We start from the raw sequence: 25675 nt of genomic DNA on the forward strand, positions 1-25675 counted from the left end.
CCTCACGTCACGCTGCCAACCAACAGTCACTTTATTTACAGCTTGCTGACCCACACGGTGAGCGCTACAACCACCAATTCTCCAGAATAGAGGAAATTGAAACGGTATACGAGGGGACGTGGGACTGACGGACCGCTCCTGTGTTGGGACTTATGTGACATTTCTACACATCCCTGTGCACTCACATGACATAATAGCGATGCAGTTTGATGCATCTGATTGTGCTTTTCTTCCTATTCTCTCGTGCTGCCTCACACACACACACATACACACACACACACACACACACACACACACACACGTTGTGCCTGTAGCAGTAGGTGTCCTCACTTTCCTTCCCCGCTGTTTCCTCCCTCCTGTCTGAATCTGGGAGTCTTATTCCCACTCTCTTTTGCCTCATTGTAAATTCATACGGTTTATTTTAGGGTTACAGTGCTCCCGGGGTGATAAGCACACATTCATATCTCAGATTACATGTAATTAGCATGATAAGAAAGAGATGCTGTATGTACATGTCATAATATTTATTTCTTCCCCATATCTGAGTTATTGTTTATTCAAAATCTAACCAGACTATTTCCCTTTTTGTGTATGTGTGTTTTTGTCTTCGCAGAGTGCTGATGTCAGTGTGTCATCCTTGGGGAAACAATCTGGACCCACTCAGAGCGTCAAAACTCTGCCTCCTCCTTTTGTGACGGCCAATCACGCGGAGAGAGAGAGCAGCCCGATCGGACACGGCCCAGAAGCACTTTGACAAAGACTGATGGAAAACTTTTTCTTTTTTTTTCCTCTTTGCTTTTATGTAGTTGGTTGTGGAAACCAACAGGGATGTGTGCCAAATGACATTCTTAAAAAGCTATTTTGCTGTTCTCATTCCTTGAGTGAAAGCCAATCAGAGAGTTTAAAAGAAATAGAGAGAACAGTGTTTTTTGTTTTCTGATCAAGAAACTCTTTACCGAGTCCATCAGTGGCTGACGTGTGTGTTGAAAAAGAAACTATATAAATGTGTGTATTTCCTCAGAAAGTGCCTCATTTTCAGATTGTAGCCATGTTACACAGACCTTCAACTGAAGCTTTGGGTTTTATTTTCTGTGCTTGATTTGATGTAGTTACTAAAAAAAAAGAACATGCAACAGAAGATGCTGATAAATGTGGGAAGCACTGGTGAGAGCTTGTGCTGCGTTCATGTCATACAGGATGCGAGAGGAAAAATGCACTTATATATAATGCCGAGCTGGATGTAAAGAAGACAGTTGCTGTTTGCATTAGAGACAGACTCGCTTCCCTCAGACGTGCCCCTATAGTGCTTTCATGCAGCTGGGAAATGGGAGTGTTGCACTCAGGGAAAGTCCCTCTCCTGGATTAGGAGTGTTCACATGCAAACAGGCAATCCCCCCCCAAAAGAAAAACCATTCTTATTACCTAACACAATTTGAATGAAGTTTATGAGAACCACATTGTTCATGCACTTTTGTCTCTACACATTTAGATTTTTCTGAGCCAGCACACTGAGGTCGGAATGCCTTCTGAATTCTGTCTATTGTAGACATACGAGGCCAATTCGAGTGACATCTAATGTATTTCTCGGAGCGGTTCAAAACTCGACACTTAAAGAATTCAATAACATTTGGATAAATTCCCTCCAATCAAAAGTTGAGACGTTCCCATTTTCCAGTTTACATCTCAATACTATCACAAATTTTCTGCTACTGGACTCGGTGGACGTCGCTTGATTAGCTCATAGCTCACAATAACCGCTGGTTTTTGTGTCAATTTGGGTTTTAAAAACCCCGTTCAGCAGCGATTTGATGACTCGTTCCCGCACATGTGCAAATAGCCGCTGCCTTATATGTAAAAGTTGTAGTTCTCAAGAATTCAATATGACATGAATGTAGCATTTATGCGAATGATAACGATAATAATGATGATTATGGTACTAGCAATCTGCTAGCCTTTCTTTCTACTGTGATACGTACTAGCATAGCGGCCGTTAGCTTGCCACTTCTGGTTTTTCCTCTAAAAGTCTTCTTTTCTCTTTCTCCTCTGCAGACTTTCACAACTAAACAAGCCATAAAGTATCAAGTGACGGGCTTCAAACACTATTGGCACTTGGAGCAGGGAGAACACTAGTTTAGATCAGATTATCATATTAGCATTGGTCCCAGGACGAAGATCTTCTGTCCTGCTGACCACAGCTCAGGGTCCGACCCCTCCCCTGATTTACAGAGCCAAGCAATCCCATTAGTTGTCATTAGCTCCAGTCACTTGTGTCTCACGTAATCCCCCTTCATCTCAGGTGCTAAATAACACACGGTACGTAAAGCTGAGGACGGAGACCCTGTCGATAGCCATGCTAACGCTGCTTCTCACACTTCAGGTCTCATTTCAGCGCCAACACCACATCTGCTCAGTTATTTTATACAGTACCAAACATTTTAAGTTTTTTTTTATTAAGCTTTTACTAAACTAGAAGTGCTTTAACACTTCAGACTTTTGAATTCTATCTTCTTCCTGGTTTCCTTTCCGTCTTTTTGCTTGGCTCTTACTTTTGTCTTCGCTATGCAACAAGCACTCAAGTGCCTGTCTGTTCTCTTGGTCTGTCTGTGTTCTTCTGCCCTATTTTAGCAGCCAGCTCTAATACAGTTGTCCTAGCAGAGTATAACATGTCTATTTTGGGTCTATTTTTGTCTTTTATGGGTGTACAGTTCTTATTAAACAATGTGTTTCTGTTTGTTTCGCTGTGGCGATGATGTACCAGAGGACTTCGACCGACAGCCACGGCTCTAATCTGAGGAGATTCTCTTTGGTGTTAATGGAAGACTTTTATCGTTTCAGGGCTGTCGTTGCCAAAACACACACAAAAAAACAAAACGAGTTGTTCTCCTACACATCACCTCAAGAAGCAGCTTGTCTGGATATAATACTTTGTTGTTGTTTTTGAAAGTGTAATCTTTCAGAGGGTGAAGAACTGACATATCTCGCCTCGCAGTCTGCTTCTGCGACTCTGTGATAAAGGTCATCGTGAAGAGTTGCGTTTGCTTTAACCTTGAATTTGCCTACGACTTTGACCTGAGGGCGAAAACAAAAACGGATGAAGAGAAAGAAGCAGAAAAAAAAGGCCACCGTGACAAACGGCAAGAGCCCAATGTCTGAATACATGTGTATCTGTGTCGCTCCAGAATTGTGCTCATGTGTTTGTCTGCCTGCCCCGGAGAGTTCATGAACTTTTTCTCATTCTGGTCACGTGACTTTCGGGGGCCTCGAGCATAACAATGCAGCTTTATTATGAGCAGATTGGGATCTGTGGTTGGAATTGCCCCTAATAGCAGTTAGCAAATCCCAAGTGAAGGAAAAAAAACAAAAACACTAAAACCGGATTTGACACATAAATCCAAGACGTTGGCTCTCCGGTGGACTGGCAGGCAAACACGAGACAAGTTGGAATGTGTCTGATGTGTGTTGGAGATGTTCTCATATTGCAGATTTCAGCCAAATGCTTGAAGACGGTACTTATAGAAAGCACACAAGCAGTTGTGAGGAACAGGCGTTATTATCCTGCCATTGAGAGCCCCCTTCAAGCTCTGCAGCATCTCAGGAACCTTTGAATGAACGTTTTTACTTTCTCAAACTGCCTGCAGCCTGGAAAGTTTCTCCTCTGAGTCCTCCACGGTCACAGCTAGAAAATCACAAATGAAGTTCCTGTTGGAGAGCTCAGGCAAATAGAGGGGGTTCACCGTTTTAAGTGGCTGTATGATTTCACTCATTGCGTTGTTGGCAAATTTAGACTCGTTTGTAAAATGTGCAGAAAAGTGCTGCTGCTGTCCTGAATTGTTTTATCTATTCCTCTCGTTCCCCCGACGGATGGTACTGAGCGGGAATATTGTGAGGTTTGCCATTGATGTAGACAGTTTTACTTCTGTTGCTTGAGAAACAAAAAGATGACTAAAAGGAAAAAAAAAAAAATGTCAAACAACAAAAGGGCTTCTTGTGGTTTCTGTTCTTTTCGGAGGCTGGCTGCTCGAGTGTTGAGTGATGTAATGGGGATAATTGTTGAGAGAGAAAAAAAAAGTGAGAGAAAACCAGAGCTACTGAGCGGCGAGGGGGAAGACACTGTAATTTTACTGTCGGGGACAAGTTTGAACATCTGCACAAGATGCCACAGACGCAGGCGGGCTCGGGGCCCCATCGCACACTCGCCGTCTTTCAGGCCGCGGCCACAGATGTCAGGCCGTAAAGTGGAGAAAGAAAACAGCCTGATTGTTTTCCTCGCGTTGGTCACATCCACCCCTCCCTTTGATAAGATCATTTGCACCCGGGGCTGGCTGCTCGCCAGCGGAGTTAATCGCTCGTCTTACCGGGAATTTGACGAACATGGTGTTTTTGCGCGGCCGAGCTCAAATACCACCGTCTGTCTTATTTGATACCACCCTCTCACTCGGCACTCGTTTTAATTAAATAAGCCCTCTTTTGGCACGATAAATCAGTGGCTCTTTCTGTTAGCCTCTTGTATTGTCGGAGTGTGAAGGGTCCGGTGTCGCCCTCGTCCACAGATGGCCGGTAACTCAACTCGAGCTGGGTGTGATCTGACTGAGGCACTGCAGGAATTAATAGAAACCAGAACACACACACACAGATCGGGCCTGCACCTGCAGACGCTTTCACTTCCCTCTGTGTAAAAATAAGGTTAGTGCAGACAATGAGAAGCCCGGCAGCACCTGGAGGTTACTGAAACCCACACTGTAGTCGCAACGTCCCATTACTTCTCTTTATAGCTCAGGTAATCAAAGCGAGTCCCGAGGGACTTTCAAGCCCTACTTTTTAAAATTTCTTCATTCTACTATTTTTACACTCAAGACAAAAGGAGGGATCCTTTTTCTTCCCCATGTACTTACATGAAGCGGCTCTGATTCAGACGCTGGCTTTAATATCTTAAATGTCTACAAGGGATGATTGCAGCTGCAGGGTGGCCTCATCTCCCCTCAGAGTGAGACACTGAGCCTCACGTCCATGCTGTCTGTGTTAGAGTGTGTGTGTGTATGAAAGAGTGAATTTGAGTGAGTGGAAGACGCTGCAGAAGACGTAAAAATGCACTGTAATCGTATAGTTAATTTTAAGTCCATTTTCTGGCGTATAACTGTTAAACAACATCTTGGAGAAAGTCACTGTAGCGTCTAGTCATTCTTTAGCATAGGAGCAAAAGTTGCAGGTGTCAACACTGGTACGTTCATACTTTCATGTGTCTCCTATATACAACTATGTAGAATTCCCGGTTGAGCTGACAGAGCAAAGGCAGGATCCACATATTTACACTCTAAAGTGAGTAGTTTTTTGGACTGGGAGGAAACGGTAGTGGAAACTCCACACAGAAATGTCTCAAACCAGGTTTATTGCCATTGTGAGGCAATAATGCTGATCACTAAGTCACCATATGGTTATAGATTTAAATAAAAATAGTAAAAGTAAAGGTGAAATAAATAAGCAATGGCTGCAGTAAGGTCTAGTGACATTATTGCGTCTGCACCATTGATCCAATGCTGAATTAGAACTGATTTTATATTTTTTTTTTTTTGTGAATTCAAATAAACGGATAATGTAATCAGAGTGTTGCAGAAAACAATGTTGGCTTGAGTTTCCTTTGCAACGCGGTGATGTTGAAATTGATGTTTAGAGAGGGGCTTTTACGTAACTTGTTTGAAATCAGCGTTCTTTGGTTGCTTAACATAATGAAACAGCCTCACCATACTCCTCTGACCTTAAAGGGGATTTTTACACTGAAAATAAAAATGCATCTTGCTTGATAGTTTCTCCGCCAATGCCCCCATATGAGGACCTTTGACGTGGTTGGGTGTAAAAATCAAAATATATCAGCAGTTTGTGAATTAATCATAATGCTAAAGTCTCTTAATTATTTTTTTCCTGTCCTCATCACGTGAAGTTTGTCTAAATCCATCAAGTTGCCGTATTTACTTGAGCCATCAGATTCAATCACTATGAAACAGTTGGACTTAATACCAGAAAGGTTGTAGGTATATATATAATTCTATATAAAGGAGAAACACCTTAAACCCAGAATTTAAAATAAGAAGCCAAGAAACACTATTTCTAACCCCGAACATAAAATAAAAAAAAAGTGCTGTGCGATATGTTGCAAATGTGAAATCTGAAATCACGAGTGTTTTATTCTTCATCCAGAATTAAGCTGTCAACACACTAGCAGCACCATGGAAGATTGCTGTCAGATTTTCTCCTCAAAGCAGGAGGATTGGCATTTTATTCCACGTCTGGACCTTTCTGTGCAGAGTTTGCAGGTTCTAACTGTAACAAAACATGGCAAATCTTAAATCCTAAACAATTTAAGAGTTGGAGGTAATCCATGTTTATATTGAAGGAAAGGCAGAGGACACTGAGCTATTTAAGCCTTAACACCTACAATCAGTTTAGAGTTACCAATGAAGCTGATATGCCTGTTTTTGTACTGTGGGAGGAAATCATGGAAAAACATAGGAAGAACATGCATATTCCACACAGGATTAAGCTGCAGAGACGATGGGTGGGTGGATGACTGTGCATGAGCAACAAGACTTCATTGACGCTCACATTTGTTGATGCTTGAGGGAAACTGCAGGCGAAGTGTCTTTAAATGAAATGATATAAAACAAGGTGCAGATCAATATGAGCCCTCCCCTATCTGGTTGTCGTGGCGACGGTGCCCCTCCTCGGCTGTGGTGACGGCGTCCTGGACGGAGGAAAACGGAGCAGCAGCGGCGGAGGCTGGCCGTGAGCCAAGGCGAGAGGACATGGAGTTCATCCGCAGAGCGCTGCGCTGGCCAGGTGTCAACAGGTGGACCTGTTGTGTCTGAGCAGGCAGTGTGTCATCCCCTCATTGTGTTTGTGACACTGTATATTTGTGTGCCAGGTCGGTTGTGAGGATTTATATAACTCAAACACAGTTACACCTACACGCAGCTGCAGAAACGGCCTCAATAACCCCACCTGTTTAAATACTGCAGGGATACTAGATAAGTCTCATAATCCCGTAGAAAAACCAAAAGGCCTCTGAGGTAGCTGCTCTAGAGCTTTTGATCATATCACATGATCTTCGCCAGCAGATGGAGTTCCCAAAGGTGTCAGCTTTTAAGCCAATGTGGAAGAGAAATCCCTCGACTGTGCAACCAGACGGTGAAAAGTGAACCCCTGCAATTCATTGCCAGTTACTTCATCAGCCGAAGAAGATCAAGAAAGTCAGATAAATAGAGCTTGTGGTTAGATTGTATTCCCATGTGTGATTTCCAAGGTTGAGGAGCTACTTTGAATCTCTACATCAGTCTGCCATAATACTCCCGCTGACAAGATAAGTGACTATCGCTGATTATCTCCTCCTCATATTTTGTACTCAAAGGTTATAGAAGCACAACAAATGGACAAGGATTTGAGTGTCAAGCCAAGTTGTGATTGTCGGAGGACTGACTCAGAGCTTCTCCATAACACCAGTTAAACTGGCGACAGGATTCTAGATACGGAATGACTTTGCAAAGTTTGCTGTAGGAACCAGGTCACCTGTCCATCACAGAAAATAAACACACACACTCACAACTTTAAATGCATGCTTTAGGACTGTGAGAGGGAACCCGCACGCTCACGTCCTAACAAAACACACGTGGAGGGAAAATAGACCCGATAAAACATGTTGAGATGAACAGGCGTCCACAAGATGACTACTTCAGTCTAATCTTTGTGCGATTATCAAAAGAAACTCTCCAACATTTCGTCTATGGCCGACTCGTCGGACTGCGATGGAGCAACTATCATGTTGTACAACAGCGATAGTGGAGCTGTCTGTAGCACTCAAAACAACGGCAAACTTATCACTTGGCTAGAAAAATAAATAAAGAATTTTGATTCAGCAGCTAATATTATTTTTCATTCATGGGAAGGTTCTAGTGATGCAATGGTTTGCACTCCTGCCTCAATCCAAAGACGTGTAATAATCGACGATACGAACCAGTGCAGTGGCTGCAGAAGACGGACGGGTGCATGGCTTGAGGGCTTTTCTTCCATTTGTTTATCTCTGCTGCATCACCATCTTCATCTCATCGGTAGAAAATCAGAATATAGGATCACCCAACATGAACTCAGACCTACAGTGATGCTGAATTGATGAGCTCGCCGTCGTTTTTCCCATTTTAGAGATTCTTTTGACAACACAAGTTGCTTGCGAAGAGATTTGACTGTTTTTATGACTTTGCTATCTTGCTAAGTGCTCGTGAATCATGAATTCATGTGACACCATGGATTGTATTTCTTTACTATGTCATCATGTCATAACTTTTTATGATTACCGTACTCTGAGAGACGGCCCTCAACTGTCCACGAAAAGTAAACTGAATCATTGGGCGTCACGCATCCCTTTACAGTTTTCGCCTCAAAACCTTAACCAATCGTTGAAGGTTCCCTGTGTGAAGTTAATATTCCATGACAGGTCAGCGTCTCTCTCTCTCAATAGCCAGTGAGTGTTTGCACATTTACACGCATTTTGCAGATTGGGAAAACAGAAAACCTCCCATGGATGTGTTGAAATTGTGCTGAACGGGTATGAAAGGAGTGGCAGTTTGAATTCCCAATCACACGTCTGTCTGGGCCTCTTCGATAGGGCCCACTGTGCTATTTTTATGATTTTTACATCACTGGCCTCGTGGAGCACGTACAGTTCACACCACTGAGTGCTGGCAGCGATACAGGAAGTCTTCCTGCCTTTATGACTTCCTCCGTGGCGCGGGCCTCGGGAAACACGCTGGATGTCAGACACGGATGTCGATTGTGTTCCCCGAAGCTAATGTGGGAATTGTGATGTTGGCACTGATCCATACGCCTCGACTGCCTCCTGGTCATCAGTCTCACTTCTAGATGGATACAGCTTGAGTTTGTTATCGAGGCAAAATGTGTGATAGATTTGCTTTAGAAGTGCTTTGGCTTATTCCCCCCTCACTGCATACACAATGAATGTCGGCCTCCGAGCAGATCTGCTGCTGGGGTCCGTCCAGCCTGACGTCACCCCCCCACCGCAAATACCACAGCAGACGCTACCGTCGTTCTAATGTATTTCCAGCTCCCTCTTCCTCACCGCCCCCTCTTTCACATAGTGTACTTAGCCAAACAAAAAGGCTTTCTCTGTCTTTCCCTCCCTCCCCTTCCTCATTCTCCCCCCCCCCAAATACTCACTCTCCACTCCCTCGCTCACTCCCTCCCCGCCACTGTCTTCAGACCCATACCAGAGTGTTTGTCGTGATTATAGACGTGTTGGTTCTAAGGGACGCGTACAGAACCGACTCCGTCAGCTTGAAACGGGAGGTCGAAATTGTGAGAGGAACAAAAAAAAACAAAAAAAGTGCCACATGAAGTGAGTGTGTGAGAGGGGGAAAACCAGAAGGGGAGGAAGAAAGAAGGAGGTGAGGGCGGTTTTTTTGGGGGGGGGGGGGGGGGGGAATTTGAGGCCTCTGTGCTTTATTTTCCTTGAAAGCTCCCTGAAAACCGCAGACACATGGTACAGAATTCCCCTCACAGTCAGAGAGGGAGGAGGAGGAAGGCTCGGCGTTTTGCAAGAGAACACCACACTGTCTGATCAACACTCACAATACCATAGTGCGAACCTCACACACACACACACACACACACTCTGCTACACATAAAGGCTGCCTGAACAAGAAGGGAACTTTAAAGGAGCCGGCAGGACAACCTCTCCACATGCCAGGACATGGAAACCTCATAACATAACATCATATCGCCTTAATACCTCTCAGCTACTCTGGGAAAGTGGAAGGTCCCACTTTCCACGAGTATTGGTTGGGTGGCGGTGGTGGTGGGGCGTTAATCCAATGTACAATGTGTTTAAGTTTGACTGGCAGATCCCTTCAAAAAGAGAAAACCCTCCCACCTTTTCCTCACTTTGGGGCCCCTTGTAGCTTACAGACTGAGGGCAACTGGTATTTAGGTGGAGTTGGTAGAGTGGGAAAAGGTGAAGGGGTCGGGCGGTGTGAATGGACCTGTGATCCGGATTTAGAGTGGACCCAGTGCCCCCTGAAACCGACTGTCTGATTGGCCGATTGATGGTGTCCGGGAGCCAAACAAGCTGGGTTTCCTGCAGAATTGTTGGTATTGTGCGTCAAATAATTTATCAGCGAAACTAAAGTATGTTTTATGTGCACATTTTTAGTTGAATTTTATTATCACAACAGCAAAAGTCAATACATTGTGAGTTATGGTTGCAGTTTGCTTATGTATATGTATTAAAATCATGGCTTTGGTTCAATTAAGTCAGCTGCTTTATTTGCTTAAGAAAACTTTAACATGGTGAAACTTTGCATACTCTAGTCCCATCGTTTTCCCCTCCATTATCACTGTAGCCATTTCTACTTAATGCCCATTAAATTTGATCAATATGGAATAACACACCCAACATATTCAATTTGCAGAAAGGCCAACATTCATTAGTTCGCTTTTGATACTTCTCTCATTCAATTTGAAAGTAAAGTTGATCCAATCGAAAAGTTCGGCAATTCAACTTCTATTTTGACATTTATAAAGCATGAGATCAGCACGACAACGTGCAGGACAATTGGTCGCATGTGGAAAAATGCAAAGCAGGTGAGTTTCGCCATCTAGTGGATTTTCTGTGTCATCACTACTAACGCGCACATTTTCAGGTCACTCCAAAAATAGTCCACACCCAATTAATTTGCCACTGACAAGACAGATTAGCAGGAGGCAGATTAAGCACATCTGTGTAAAACACAGAGAAATAATTCATTTCCACTCCATTTCTTCCATGGCCTAAATGGGGAGAAATGAACCAGTTGTTGTTTTGTAGAATTGCAATGTGTTTTACGTATTAATGATGTGGTAGAGTGAGGAGAAGAGCTCCTGAGGAGGAACAAGAGCCCCCCCCCCCCCCCCCCCCCCCCCCCCAGCTGATTGCATGTTAATTCAGAGATCAGCATGCTGAAACTGTGCTTTAGAAGAAGACAGGAAATCTGTGTCAGCACTCTGAGGACACAGGGAATGGGAATACAATCAGTATGTGGGAGAAAAAAAAAACTTGGAAGGTTCATACTTCTTAGTGTGATATAGTGATATGGAGTACAAAGTCAAATCAGGTAAATACCAGCGTTGACCTTTGTTTTTCCCTCATTAGATATTTTATTATCTCTCAACTCAGGAGGAGGAGGTCAGAGAAGGACGGCACACAAGGAATTACTACCGCTTGTATTTACAAACAATAGGCCCAGTGACTGTTTATTACTGCACTGAATGAAACAATTGAAACGTCAGACAGTGTGGGCAATAGTGAAGGATACTATAGTGATCAATCACTTGTAGGGGATAAAATACAATGCAAATTCGATTTTTTAAATTTTTTTGTTCTTTGCCTAGTTTGCCCCATAAATTGACCCCTTTTACAGGAATTAATTTTGTCCAAAATCTTGGTCTTATTAAGTTATACATTCTTTCTCTTTTTACAAAGCAGTTCTGGAACAATATTTTATGGTGTTGCATGACAAAGTTAGATATTATTATTGCACAAGCTAGATGAATGACATTTACTGCACACAATAGTAATTAAAAAAGGGCAGTATAATGGAGTGACTATTTAAAAACAATGAATCATGAAAATGAGTTATTTTGAAAAAAGGTTGTCCTTCAGCCACACATTCATGTACGATTTAGCAAATTAAAAAAACAAACGCATTGTACTCCATTCTTCACTCTTGAGCCAGCATAAGCTGATTTCACTGTTTCCGTGCAAAGATCGGAGAGCATTTAAAAGAAATCAGTCATTTCTAAGTGGCACACGGTGATCATCGGTGATCTTGAGTTTGCTGTTTGTTTAGTTTTAAAGGAATCTCGCAGCCATATAACGGTGGCGATAACTCCAAGGCGCAGGTCCAAGAGGAAACCCGATAAGAAACCAAGGTAACAATGTGGACATGTGCACATTGTAAACATGAACATTAGAACTAGGTTCAGAAACTTGCACGTGGGACCTCAAACAGCCAGACACAATCAACTCTTTTAACCCACGTTATTTTTTTACTGCTTTCAAAAGCCCCACATTCCCAGGTCACGGACGATGCCTGGGTTATAGAGTAACAGGGGGTCAACGGGGTGCTTGAGTCGGAAAAAGGTAAAGCAGTTCACAAATTAACCTGCATCTGTTTGTTTTATGTCAATAAACAATGGTGCTCTATAAACCAATTCATTATTCAGGAAGGTAATGAACACAGTATATAAGAACACTATTATTTTAAAGTGACTATGAGTTCACTCTTTGACCGAAAGGCATTGCTTTACTGTTGAACGGAAAATTAGGAAACGATTAAAAACTACTTTGATTCGTTTATAATTTGTAGAAAAACACCGACGTTGACATCAAGTCCCATCAGACGGGTCACACATGAGGCTTCCTCCTGCAAAAGGATGGTTAGATAAGTAACAGACGGAATGTTGGAGTTAATGATCTCAACGGATCATATGACCTCTACAAGCCTTCATCCACCTCGGGGTCGTGTCCCGTTGTCCACACGCAAACCTTCGGACAATCAAGTGAACAAATAACTTCAGATGTATCTGTGGGAGACACTCGAACACTTGAAATTATAAATTCACTAAACTTTAACAGACTGATGGGGTTAGTTCAACAACGACGCCAGAACGACTCCATGGATTTATCAGCTTTTATTGAAATTGTTCCAACATTAAAAAAAATCACTGATTCTGGCCTAAAGGAGACAGATTGACTGACTTGAAGGAGACGTTCCAGGTAGATCTTTGGAGGTAATCCAGCTCTGCCAGATTGTTACCAACACTCAGTCTTCCAATGTCAGACGGATTAAAGTCTCCACTCCCGTCCTGATCTTGGGAAAAATCTGACGTTAGTATTTTGTCATATTTGTGTTCTCCAAAGCTGTTTTCTTCAAGAAAATGGAGATTTTCTGTTTTATTTTCAGCTCTTGACTTTGTCTCGCTGGTTGCATTCCGAGCCCATTGAACCACTGAGTTCTGAAGATCATCATCATCGACTGACGTCTTTGTTTGGTTGGTCGCTCTGATACCGCTGAACAAAGCGCTGCCGACGATATCTGGATACATGTCGGATTTAATTCTGGCCGGGGGCCTTGGCTTCCTCACGATGCCTCCATGCCCGGTCATATTGATGACTGAAGGTCCAGTGAGCCGACTGCCGTTTGTTTGAGTCACATTCACACGTTTGCCTCTCACGCTGCTGCTGCTGAAGTTATTCCTCAGCAGGGTCGCTTTCTTCACAGGAAGTTCGATTTGGTGACGTCTTCTTGGCTCCGACGACGGACTTTGTTTCATGTCGAGGTCCTGTGTTCTTCTCAGTTGAGCGGAGGCGACTTTGTAAGGCGGCGAAGCTTCGGTTGCATTTTGTTCGGCGTCGTTTCGTGGTTTGTGGTCGGATTTTACAGTTTTGTTTTTAAGAGTCCAAAACCGATAAAGAGAGAAAAAATTGTAGTTCTTTCTGTCAGGCGTGACTCTGGTGGGGAACTCCTCACTTCCCGTAGCCTTCAGAAGTGGTTCGTCTCTTTGTGGCTCATTTCGACTTAATGTAGTTATACGGCTGCTTTCTGGCTTTACTCCACCTGTTTGATTGTTCCACCTGTGAACTCTCACACTTCCCGTTTGCCAAATCTGTGGAACTCTGAGCTTTAAACCCTCAAAACCTCTCTGAAGTATGGCACCCTTGTCTGGCTTTTGAAGTGAACTTTGGGATCTGTTGAGGGTTTTAAAGTCGAATCCTTTGAGACTATAAATCCTTTTGTAGATTTTTAATCGACCGTCTTTGGCAGCTTCCAGGTTGGTATCGTTTTCAGGAAGCAGACGCTGGACGCCCCTGAAGCCCGACGTAAACGGCCTGGCGGTGGACACGGTGGACGTTTGCATTGGAGGAGCAGGTGAAGTATAATCTGTGCGTATCTGTTCAAGAGTTACAGTCGCTGTGGCTGCTGCTTCCCGGCCAAAGCTGTACCGAGGAGACAAAGACGACGACGCGTCTGCAGTTTTAAACTTACCAAAGCTATACCGCTGCAGGTTGGGTCGCTCTCTCGGAAACGTAGTCGATGGTTTTAAAGCTCGCCACAGAGGACTTTTAAACCCTCTGGAATTAAAGAGGCGTTTTGGATATTGTTCCGCTGCGTAATCACGCATCGACTCCTTTCTTGCTGTAGTAACTTGGTCGGTTAAACTTGAATTCTCGCGCCTCGTGGCATCGCTGGACCTGGAGTGTTCACGAGATGAAGGGGCAGACCTTAGCAGATTTTTCATTTTTACAGGAGAAGGGCTCACGGGGAGTTGAGATTGTGGTCTGATGTGGACATGAGGCTGACGTTTGTTCAGACTTTGTGCCTGGCCTCCGTTCTGTCTCACTAAATTTTCAGTCTTCAGTGGATTTGTATCACGTTGCCAATTTGGCCACTGTCCGTCAAACTGTTGAAAATTAGCAGCAAATCTGTGAGGGCCTTGTTCACTAACAGGCCTCTGTTCATATTGCGCCGTGGCATCATTCGTCATCCCATTTAAAACTCTATTAAGCAAGGTCTGGGTGTCCTTGAAGAGATATGATTGGACCTTCTTGTGTCCTACAGTCTGACCACCGCTCATCAAGTCTGGCTCATGGGAGAAATGTGTGATAGATGGTGTCAATTTCTCTGGGCTTGGGTCTTTTTTAACAGCTGAGACAAGCGTACCGTTGGTGATGGATGGTGCCTGAGAGGTCGTACGACTTGTGAAGCTAAATAAGTTGCCTGATTGAATGGGACTTGATCTACTCCGCGCCCCGGCTGCAGGACGCTCACTTGTCTCTCTATCAGGGCCGCCATGGCCTCGTGGAAGTAGAGATAGATTATTCAAATATCCTCCAAGCTTGGATGGGAAAAGAGATTTGTGAACAGGAATATTTTCAAGCACTTCTACAAATGCATCTTCAGGTTTTTTTCCACTGTTGAGGGATTTCCGAGTATATTCTTGGTCCCAAAGTTTAGCAAATGGCTTTGGAGATGACTTTCTGATCATCATTGAGTGGGAATCAAACAAATTGGCTCTGGGGTATACTTTCTGAAGGAGACTATTGCCCCCGCCTCTGGGCTGCAACTTCTCAGAGCTCTGTCCTCCATGCTGGGAGTCGCTGGTGAGAACACTGCTTGCTGGCTGTGTTCCACCTGCACCATACCTTCTGTGCACTCTGCGTATCCTCAGATAATACTTCCCATTCGCTGTGGTGTTTAGATTGTGGTCGGCTTCACCTCCTGTGAACCGCCGAACATAAGAAGGCGAGTCAATGATTGATCGGGTTTTCCTTTTGTTTCCACTCGTCACAGATTTACCAGTGGCGCTTTGGAGTTTAGTGTCTGTGGACTGCAGTCCAGCAGAGGGAGGGAGATGGTGGCTGCACTGTGGACGCTGTGGCCTTAGGATCATGTCCTTCAAACAACCATGCTGTGGATTAGTTATTGGACCGGCTGCGAATAAAACAGAGAAGATATAAACACCAGGAAAGTTTTGGGAGAAGAATTTCGTCTACACATAAAAACTAGATGATATTTAACCTTTTTTTAATCTATCTGGCGTTCATCCAAATGAAAAAGTTTATTTACATTTTTCTTTTCACATTCAATTTAGAAATGTACTACAGAATTATTTTATATGACAAAACAAACTTGTGTGCTACCAAATATATGCAGCGATGACAAAGAATGCTTAATAATCTTTAAATAGGCACAACTAATTACACATCTCACATCGATCACACTGGTGAGGAATTTCAAATGCAAACTAACCAAAAAAAATCTATTTAAAAAAAAAAAAACCTCAAGGTTTTCAACATTTGGAAGATAAATACTGAGATGGTTGAAGAGTCTTTCTTACAGAGACAACTTTCAGACTTTTAAAATATCAATTTACTATATAGCACAAAGAGAATAAAGATCAATTTTATTGTTTTGGAGGAAACAGTCAAAATGCCTTTGGCCACTAAAAATGTGTCAAAACATGTGAATATTGTGTCTTAAAACATTAAGGAATCATTAAAATAATAATAATGCAATTTCAGTTCATATCCTCTTTTTAAATGCACTCTCATGCATGAACACTGTACCTCGACGTTCACTCATTGAGTTTAACACAGAGGATGATCAGCGCTGAGCAAAAGTGGATTTTCTGTCTCTCTTAACTCTGGATTGCTAAGTATCAGAAACTGCTCTCAAAACAAAAGAATTCCCTTTAAAAACACTTAACGAAAACACGTATTATTGCTGATAAAATTCCATCTTCTGGACATTTTGCCAAAACAACAAGGTTTTAAAGATTAGGGAAAAAATGACTTTGCATGGAGCTTCACACCGACGATCAGCCAATCACTTCTGAAGAACTCAAAACAGGAAGGATAGATAAACAACATAGCAAAATCAAACCATGCCGAGTTTACCTTTGGAAACCTAAACTAGAGCTGACTCCAAGATAATCAAACATTGTTAAAACAACATCCAACATGTATGTACGTATGCAAATTAGGAAAATCCATTTGAATATGAAGCCATTCACACTAAAGTGAATAAACCAATTAAATACAACATGTATCATTCATGAGTTTTCACTCAGGACTTCATGAACATAATCTGTGAATCCACTAAATACAAAGCATATGAAATGAAAAATGGTCAACTGAATAAACATATGGTATAATATAAATATGTACATGTAGGTGTAACTGATTTATCTTTTCTGTAGAAAGACGCTGCGCCCTAATTCCTCTCCAGTTAAATTGATTTTATTCTCGAATTGGCCAGTAATTTACTGGTATTTCATTATAAAAGCAGACTTGTATTGTGACTGTTTATCGAAATCCAAAGAACAGGAAAGATTCACTCAAGAGCCAAAGTATCCATTGTGTTTTGGATACATCATCACCCGCAATGTGCGCGTGCGTAAAAAAACATTTCTAAGGCGTAACAGGTCAGTGACGCCTGATCCAGTCGTTTATAGGAGATGACAGACAACCTATTTAAACCACAGATCTAAAGCCAAACTCTTTCTCCAGCTCTTTAAAACAGCCTTTGTGCGCCGCAGTTCTGTTCACCACTATGATCTCACCTCCAGCAACTTGTGAACACGTGAAAAACATGAGAGCAACATACGTCAGTGCAAAGACAGCAGCTCTGCAACGAGAAAAAGACAGCCGGGAGTATTGATTAATTAAAGCCGAATACTCTGCTGCAGGACGGGACAAAGTGACTAAGCTTACAAATTATATTTACCTTGAGTGGAGCGAGAAAATGACAATCATGATGCACAACTTGCAAAATAATGAGCTTTTGCCCAAAGCAGTTTTGAGTGACTGCAGCTCCGCTGCCTGTGACTCTGATTGGAAGCGATGGCGTTCACCTGGCCTCAGATCAGATGACCCACTTCCTGGAGCTGTTAGTGTGAGCGAATGAAAACAGCTTTTCATATAGAGTCTGTTTTATTTTCTGTGAGAGATTTTTAATTGAAATGTGGTGACATATCCCCCCCCCCCCCCTTTTTCTATTTTTAACAAGCACTGCCTGATAGATAAGATATGTGTGTCATCTGTGTTTTTGGACCAGTTATTTCAGTCAAATCAAAAACGTATGCAATCACACACAGTGTTCAACAAGAAGGACTGTATTTCTCATCAAACAGGTGGTACACAAAGTAAAAAACAATACAAGAGCAATCGATTAAATAGATAATCACAAAACTTAAAAATCGGCGTTTGGTATGTGTGTGAGTGTTACCAACACATCATCCCATTATTACAACTGATTTCAAGCTGCTTAAATACAGTATCACATTATCCAGGGTGTCTCGCGTTGAGGTCGCTCAAACCATGTAAAACCATGGAGACAGCTTCAAGGACAAGGGCTCATCATCAGTCACAAAGTCTAGGGGGGGGGGAGAAAAAAAATGTTAGAATGCAACAGTAAAAACTATTTAAGGTTATATAACGACAATACCGACATTTGTTGAAATGTTTTGGAAAGTAAGATTTTTTAAATAATATCATTGATGTATGATCATTATAAATGCATTAGAGTTTCATAAAAATGCTTCAAATAAGGGAAACACATGGCTGGAATGACTTGTGCGTAATTGCGCGTAAATGTCCGTAATTGTGGTAATAATTACGTTTAGATTTTAGTGTTTTTTCTTTCTCCGGCTTAACTATTATGTCAAATCAACCTTTAGAAATCTTGACGAGTCACTTCAATCCTCCATTCATGAAACACTCACCCTCGCTCTCAGCTATAGGAACTTTACGCAGAACTTTCTTCCAGGCGCGTCGGAGCCTTCCTCTGCAGCTGTTGTCCTCAGCCTCCTCCAGTTCATCGTCTCCCTCCTGGTCGAGGACTCCCTCCGCCTGCAGCCGCTCCAGGACGCACTCATTGGCCGGCAGCTGGTCTCTGATCTTCTCTTCGCCCCTGGACAGGGAGGTGACGCGCCGGCACAACGGACAGGTGATGCGTCTGGGGGGAACAGCGGCTCCCTGCTCGCGCTGCGTCCTGGTCAGTCTCGAGGGCCTGGAAATGGTCACGAGGCAGCTCTCACAGAAGGTGTGCTTGCAGGTGAGGTCTCGCGGACAGCGCCGACCACCGTTGTAGGACTTGAAGCAGATCCCGCACCCAAGATCGTGATCCATGTTTCTGTTGGAGAAGTCTCTGTTTCTGTCCGGAGGAGCGAGTGAAGCGGGGAGGAGGTCCGCCGGGCTTTAAACTGTCAGGCTGAGAGGGGGCGTGAGGACGGAGGGGAAAGGAAGGTTTCCTGTCAAACACTCCCCAGCTAGGATCCGAGGAGGAGGAACACAGTGTGAGTCACCAAACTTGAAATGCACAAAGTTAAAGCAAACTCTTCCGATTCGGCAGTTAAGAGGAAAGTTAAGGGGAAAATATCTTGACATGCTGAGAGACTGTTTTGATCCGTTTTCTGTACTATGTGTTGATGTAAAAACATTTTAGGTAACACACAAACTTTGCCCAACAACCAATATTGAACTTGTAGCTATAACCTTTATATTAAGGGGAAATATCAGGGGGGTTTTTTCATACCAAGATCACTTTGGACCAGATCAAAAATCACTCCAAGGTTCTTCACATGTTGTTTTAGCTTTGAGGACAAAGAATCAGAATACACAGGAACATCTTCACAGAATATAATGTATTCTGTTTTGCCTTCATTCAGTCCGTGATGCAGTCTGTTAGGGAACACCTGTAAATACAACTCTTAATTACTCTTGTTGTTACCCAGTTCTTAATGAAATACAGAACACATAAGATTTGATAAATATACCACCTACATATAAAGCCCAAGTTCTCAGTATTAAGTTTGAAAATAATTTACATATAGCCTTTATTATTAATAAACTTGTATTTCAATGTAGGTAAACATAACCCTTGAGAGGAGCCAGATTTTTCTTTCCAAAATGACCCACTGCATGTTGAAACAGAAATATCAGTTTGAAATAGTATAAGTGACAGTGTAATAATCTTTTGACCACATTATTTTTTCTTAGATTTTTCAGTCAGAACAAATATATAATTCTATAACTGTGTAAGGTTTCACTCATATTTCACAAAAAATGCAGTTTATCTGATGTTAAATTTCCTAGTTTTGCATAAGTTATTGTAAATGTCAAATTATTGTGCAAGTTCCTAAATAATTCATAGTCAAACTATGTAAACCTGAATATCATAGAGAAAAAATTACTTTACGGTCAAGGGTCTTGCTCAGGGATGTAATGTTGTGGCCATGTAAGCTGCTCGATCCACCCAATGGGGGCAGTTTGGGGTCTTACCTCTTCACTTCGGTTCATCAAATCAGGAATCGAACCTCACTTTCAGTTCATGTGTGATCAGTCTAAACTTGTACCGACGTTTCATAGTTTGAATTAACCGCTCCATTGTGATCGGATATGTTTAGATGCATGGAAAGATATTGAGAGATAAAACGTTTATAATGTATAGAAAGTACAGTCACATCCAACAAGGTGGCTGAGTGGATTACATACATACCCCTAAAAACAGTACCAACTAATCATTTAAAAATTATTTAAGTAAACGTTTACCTACAAAACAAATTGTAGTGATACGTTATGTCTGGACATTAAATATATACAATAGCCCAGAGTTAGTGGGATATGTATACCATGAAACTTCCAGTAAAACATCTGAAAACAAAGGAGCAGACATTGGTACTAAATAATAACGGTAATTGGGAGTTACTTTTATTAATTACGTTTAGCAATGCCTGTGTCGCCCCCCTTTGGTACAACAAGAGATCTGCAGGAATGTGGAGTGAGTAATATAAATAGAAAGAAAAAGAAAGCAGTTTTAGTCACCATGCGAAATGAATTTAATCACTCATCTTCAAATATGTGCATTTTTTTGCAAGGTGAGCTTTAATATAAGATTTGTTTCAGTCAAAATGTTCAATCTTCTCTCTTCTCTACTGTTTATCCTGTTTAGGGTCACGGAGCGCTGCAGCTGACTCTAGCACCTCATGTTGAAATCACTAAAAAAGAATATTCCAAGAACAAAATGTAACGTGAAACACATAAACAGAAGTATGTGACTTTATTTACATTCAGAAAGAACATGAAACAAGCCAACACAATACTGTAAACATAAAACTCATGGCAAGTATGGTACAGTCACATTTTATATACTCCCAAAATACACACATCGTCTTTTAATACAAACAACAATCATGTTGAAGCCGAAAATCTCCGTCTTGGTTTCACCACAATTGGACTGTTTGCACGGTTGTCCAAGTTGTCTGTTAAGCCTCTGTTCTCTGGACACAATCCCCTGAACTCCAGATCTCCAGGGCCTCTCTGATCTTGAACATCTTGAAACGTTGTCTCATCCTCTGGATCATCGGACACATCGTGTTCCACATAGTCTGATACTATTGCATCCTCTGCCTCAACTGGGTTATACACTTCCTCTGGGTCATATGAACGATCAGATTAATTTTCTTCCTCCATCTTTTTAACGTTGGACTCCTGTAAATACTGTTGGACTATTGACTCCATCATTAAACTGGACACTTAAGATGGCGAGATCTTTTTAGCACTTCCTGTTGGTTTGGCGGTATGTGCATCAGAGGAGGTTGTGGAATCAGATGTTTTAGACAAACTGTTTAGGATGGACTGCAATGTTTTCTTTTCCTTGGATGTTGTGGGGTTATTGTCAGAGTTGCTATTGGCTGTGACACTGGCTGAGGTGGAAACAGGAGGAGTTGTTTTAGTGGGAGTGGAAAGAGATGGTGTTGTGACTGAGCCAGAAGAGTCGGATGGTGACCCCGGGCAAGACGGCGATCCAAGAGGAGGGGTACTACAAGTAGTATGAGTCTATGATCCCACACCCATCTCAGTGAAAGCCACGCCCCTCTCAGGGGAAGCCACGCCCCCAAGCCAGAACAGGGTCAAAAGTTTGAGCGTGAACAAATACAATCTGAAAGTGAAAAAAAGTTTTGAAAGTGAAAAAAAACGTTTTAACTTGAAAACAGGATTTGAATGTGAAAATAATAAAACACTAATCTGAAAACATTAAACCTGCAACTGAAAAAATAACGCCTACATTTAAAAAAATATATTTAAGAGTGAAAAATGAAACTAAAGGATTCTATCAAATGAATTCCAGAGCTGAATCAAAATTATATGTAAGGTGAAAAAACTTTTCATACACTTATTTTAATTTTGAATACAGTTTTTCTTTTTTTTTCAAAATTGAAGATCAAACCTTGAACATTCAGATTCAATTTTTTTTTTTTTAATCACATTTTTAATCTTCAAATGAACAAACCTTTTGACCTGGATCTTGCTCCATAGTATGAGGAGAGTTTCCTCACACAGAGAAACAAAGTGTGAGTCACCAAACTCAAAGCAAACTCTTCTGATTCGGCAGTTAAGGCACATTTCTCCACATGTGAGATAAATAAAAGGATATCTTATCTTACAGGGAAAATAATGGGAAAAATATCTTGACATGCTGTCGGTTTTCTGTTCAATGTATTGATGCGAAAACATTTTAGGTAACATGCAAACTTTGCTCAACACTCAATATTGAACTTGCGTAACCTTTATTCTATTTGTGAAAATGCTTAAGAGGGAAAATCACATATTATTTTTTCATACCAAGACCACTTTGGACCAGGTCCAGATCGGAAACCACTATAGACTTCTCAAATCTGGACCAGATTATCCTACAAGGGCTAAACATTAATATAACACACACATAAAAACAAATCTGACACCTTAATCCAGAAATGATATATTTTTTCATTCCAACAGTCAATATGTTGGATACTACTTCACAATTACAATATCGTTTCTTTGAGAGAGTTTGTGGCTTAACTGTCACAGAATCATAAAACATGATTTTTTTCATAATGACCAAAAAAAACCTGCATTGTGTGGTTATATAATACATTTGCATGGTTTTATGCCTTCGTTGATTAAGTCCACATGGTTTTTGTTCTGACCCTTGAATATAGATGTTAAAATGCTCATAAGAGCCGCCGCTGACCAGTGGCCCTACTGGACCAGTATAGGTTAAGTCTCACACAAAACCAACACTTGTACTTTACTTGTACTTTAGTGTGACACATTGGCAACATGGAACATGCACGCTGATGACTGTATTTGTTTCACAGCCAACATCTGTGCGCGGGGCTCATGTGGTTGTGAATAGGCTGAAACATTGGCCCCATGTGGGTCTGTCCTCAGGTTCCAGAATGGTACCATGTGAAATGCCCATGTGCACTTAATGCAGTATTTATTTACACAGTACCCATGCGGTACCATTATAGGTTGCCCAGTCTGCAAACATGCCCGATTACTGACCTCACCAGGACCTATGAAAGAAACCCACATAAGTGAATGTGGAGAACTCTCGTTTTGCGGATCAGGGTCCTATAGGCTTATTAGCCCACTTGGTACTTAAGTGTACCAGCCTTAAAACATGCTACAGATACATGCTTGCTAAAAATCTTATCAGCTGAGGCATGAATGGTCACAAGACTAATTGAAGGTCATTAGATTAGATTAATAATAAGGAAAATGCTCATGGCTCTGTGGGAAATGAACACTTGAAGATAAAATTTTCTTAATTTTTCTTCCTAATTTAAAGATGTTTGCTGTTGTTCCTTTTATTTGGACATTTGCTTTTCAATGAGACATGTTTAAATGTGCTACCTCAAGAGAAGCTCATGTTTTTTGCTGGCTCTGCCACAGAACTCATCACACAGCATGACACAAAGGAAAAACAAGAAGACTTTTATTTTAAATAAAAAAAAGAGGTGGGATGCAGCAGCAGATCACATTAATCATAATAGAAAACAAGTAACATAGTGATGCAATCACATTATTTTTTTGGTCACTGTACAAAATGCTTTAAATAGCAATACTTTAAACAAGTACTGTTGAATCTTCATGGTCACTATCCATGTTGGAGGAACATGAATATTTTAAATACAACGTCACAATATCCAGGGTGTCTGTCTCAATGCAGAAGATTTCTCGAGGTGAACATTATTATTTGCAGGAGCTCTTTATTGAGTTCAACGTCTGTGAAAGAAAACAGAAAATGTCAGAATACACGCGTTGCAAAAAATCATTAAAGATTATTAAAATGACTTGAAGTATGGAGTTGTTAATATCATCACTTGGAAATATTGAAAACAATACAGAGTGTTGAAAGGGGATTTGAAATAGTTACAGAAGGATATTATTAGAAATGTACTGAGCTCATAAGATGCTTGAATTAGCTGGAAGGACTTGTGCGTAATTGTGCGTAAATGTGCTGTAAATAATTACGTGTATAGATTTTAGTGTTTTTATTTTCAACGTTTGAAATGATAAAAATCTTGACTTAAAAAAAGTCACTTCAATCCTCCATTCATGAAACACTCACCTTCGCTCTCAGCTATAGTAACTTTACGCAGAACTTTCTTCCAGGCGCGTCGGAGCCTTCCTCTGCAGCTGTTGTCCTCAGCCTCCTCCAGTTCATCGTCTCCCTCCTGGTCGAGGACTCCCTCTGCCTGCAGCCGCTCCAGGACGCACTCATTGGCCGGCAGCTGGTCTCTGATCTTCTCCTCGCCCCTGGACAGGGAGGTGACGCGCCGGCACAACGGACAGATAATGCCTCTGGGGGGAACAGCGGCTCCCTGCTCGCGCTGCGTCCTGGTCAGTCTCGGGGGCCTGGAGATGGTCACGAGGCAGCTCTCACAGAAGGTGTGCTTGCAGGTGAGGTCTCGCGGACAGCGCCGACCACCGTTGTAGGACTTGAAGCAGATCCCGCACCCAAGATCGTGATCCATGTTTCTGTTGGAGAAGTCTCTGTTTCTGTCCGGAGGAGCGAGTGAAGCGGGGAGGAGGTCCGCTGGGCTTTAAACTGTCAGGCTGAGAGGGGGCGTGAGGACGGAGGGAAGAGGAGGGTTTCCTGCCAAACACTCCCCAGTCTGGATCTGACGAGGAGAAACACAGTGTGAGTCACCAAAATTGAAGTACACAGTAATAACTCGGCGAAACCTGCGGAGGCGTAATCCAGAACACGCCCAGTCTCTCCTCCGCCCACCCGGTTTGACTTTGTGTTGATCCCATCGAGCTATCGTTAAACTTCATTGATTATTTTCATTTTTCTTTTCATTTTATGTTTGTATCTTTTTAACTCAAGTTGACTTGCGTCACTTAAAGCTGATTTTGTCTGTTTGGTATTCGGGTCTGTGGGACCCATCTTCTAACCCTTCTCCTACCTGTAGCACCCTTGTCTCTTTGTCCCTTGTGTAACTTCCTCCAGTGTCCCCTTCTCTAGTGATCCCTCTCATCGGTCTCGTTAGCCCGCCTGTCCATGTGCCCAAGGGGGCCCCGGATGGTGGCTCACCCCATTCCCGCTCTGAGGGGATCTTGTGGTTCAGGGTCGTCCTCATGCCCGACGTCCCGAGGTGCCTTGCCTCCACCTGTCTTGAGTCAAACTTAAGATCAGTAGTAATTATACATCTTTCTTCATTTGCACATTTGTTGGTTATAAACATCTTTTTTTCTTTTATTACAACTGATTTTCTTTGTTTTTTACATTTTATCAAAAAACAAAACGAGTTGCACTTTTTTCTTATAAATGTGCTCTAACAAAGGTAAAAGGCGAATAATAACTATATTTGCTGTTTATATTGCTTATCATTAGGATAAAGTAAACATCTGTTGAGTGTTTTATGGTAAAACTACTTTATTGCGTTGAATTACAAATCACAACACCGCCTGAGTAACACAAATACGAACACCACACAAGGGTTAAGTGATGCCACACGAACACACACGAGGTCACCAGAAATTTCTCATGTAAAATAGTTTTTTAAAAAGGCTTGAGAAATTAGAAGACGTGACCCTCCAACAGTTGCCTCAACAGAGAGGTTGAAAAGCTTGATATCTCATAATTGGCCTGAACTATTAAAGAAACTGAATAAAAAACATGTCCTGTACTTTAATAATCTCTTACCAGACAGACGTCTGTGCTTGAGCGCCTCATAGATTGTGTATCGCTGCTTACACATAAAGGGTCACATTTGTACATGACATAGAAAAACAAATTTT

The 25675-nt window shown here is 42.0% G+C and overlaps 3 protein-coding genes across 3 annotated transcripts in view; 1 reads left to right on the forward strand and 2 right to left on the reverse strand.

The window, feature by feature from the left end:
• Positions 1 to 5604, forward strand: part of LOC308123689 (insulin receptor substrate 1-B) — a 50572-nt gene extending 44968 nt beyond the window's left edge. Inside the window, exon 4 of the mRNA XM_080486309.1 lies at positions 614 to 5604. Coding sequence (XP_080342435.1) covers positions 614 to 621 — 8 coding nt within the window. The 3' untranslated portion in view covers positions 622 to 5604. The remainder of the gene's footprint in view (positions 1 to 613) is intronic.
• A 12267-nt stretch (positions 5605 to 17871) lies between these two features.
• On the reverse strand, positions 17872 to 18727 carry LOC308123848 (RING finger protein 227-like; the record flags this gene model as incomplete). Its single annotated transcript, XM_080486549.1, has 2 exons — positions 17872 to 17972; positions 18322 to 18727. The coding sequence occupies 2 exons, from the start codon at positions 18725 to 18727 to the stop codon at positions 17911 to 17913; spliced, it is 468 nt and encodes a 155-aa protein (XP_080342675.1). The 3' UTR covers positions 17872 to 17910.
• Positions 18728 to 23346: 4619 nt separating this feature from the next.
• On the reverse strand, positions 23347 to 24442 carry LOC308123847 (RING finger protein 227-like). The gene is made up of 2 exons (XM_080486548.1): positions 24000 to 24442; positions 23347 to 23653 (listed from the first exon to the last, which is right to left on the reverse strand). Exons 1-2 carry the CDS (start codon positions 24403 to 24405, stop codon positions 23589 to 23591), a joined length of 471 nt encoding a protein of 156 aa, XP_080342674.1. The 5' UTR covers positions 24406 to 24442; the 3' UTR covers positions 23347 to 23588.
• Between the last annotated feature and the right edge of the window lie 1233 nt (positions 24443 to 25675).

The sequence above is a fragment of the Lipophrys pholis genome (assembly GCF_963383615.2).
Source record: "Lipophrys pholis genome assembly, chromosome: 18".
Classification (NCBI taxonomy): domain Eukaryota; kingdom Metazoa; phylum Chordata; class Actinopteri; order Blenniiformes; family Blenniidae; genus Lipophrys; species Lipophrys pholis.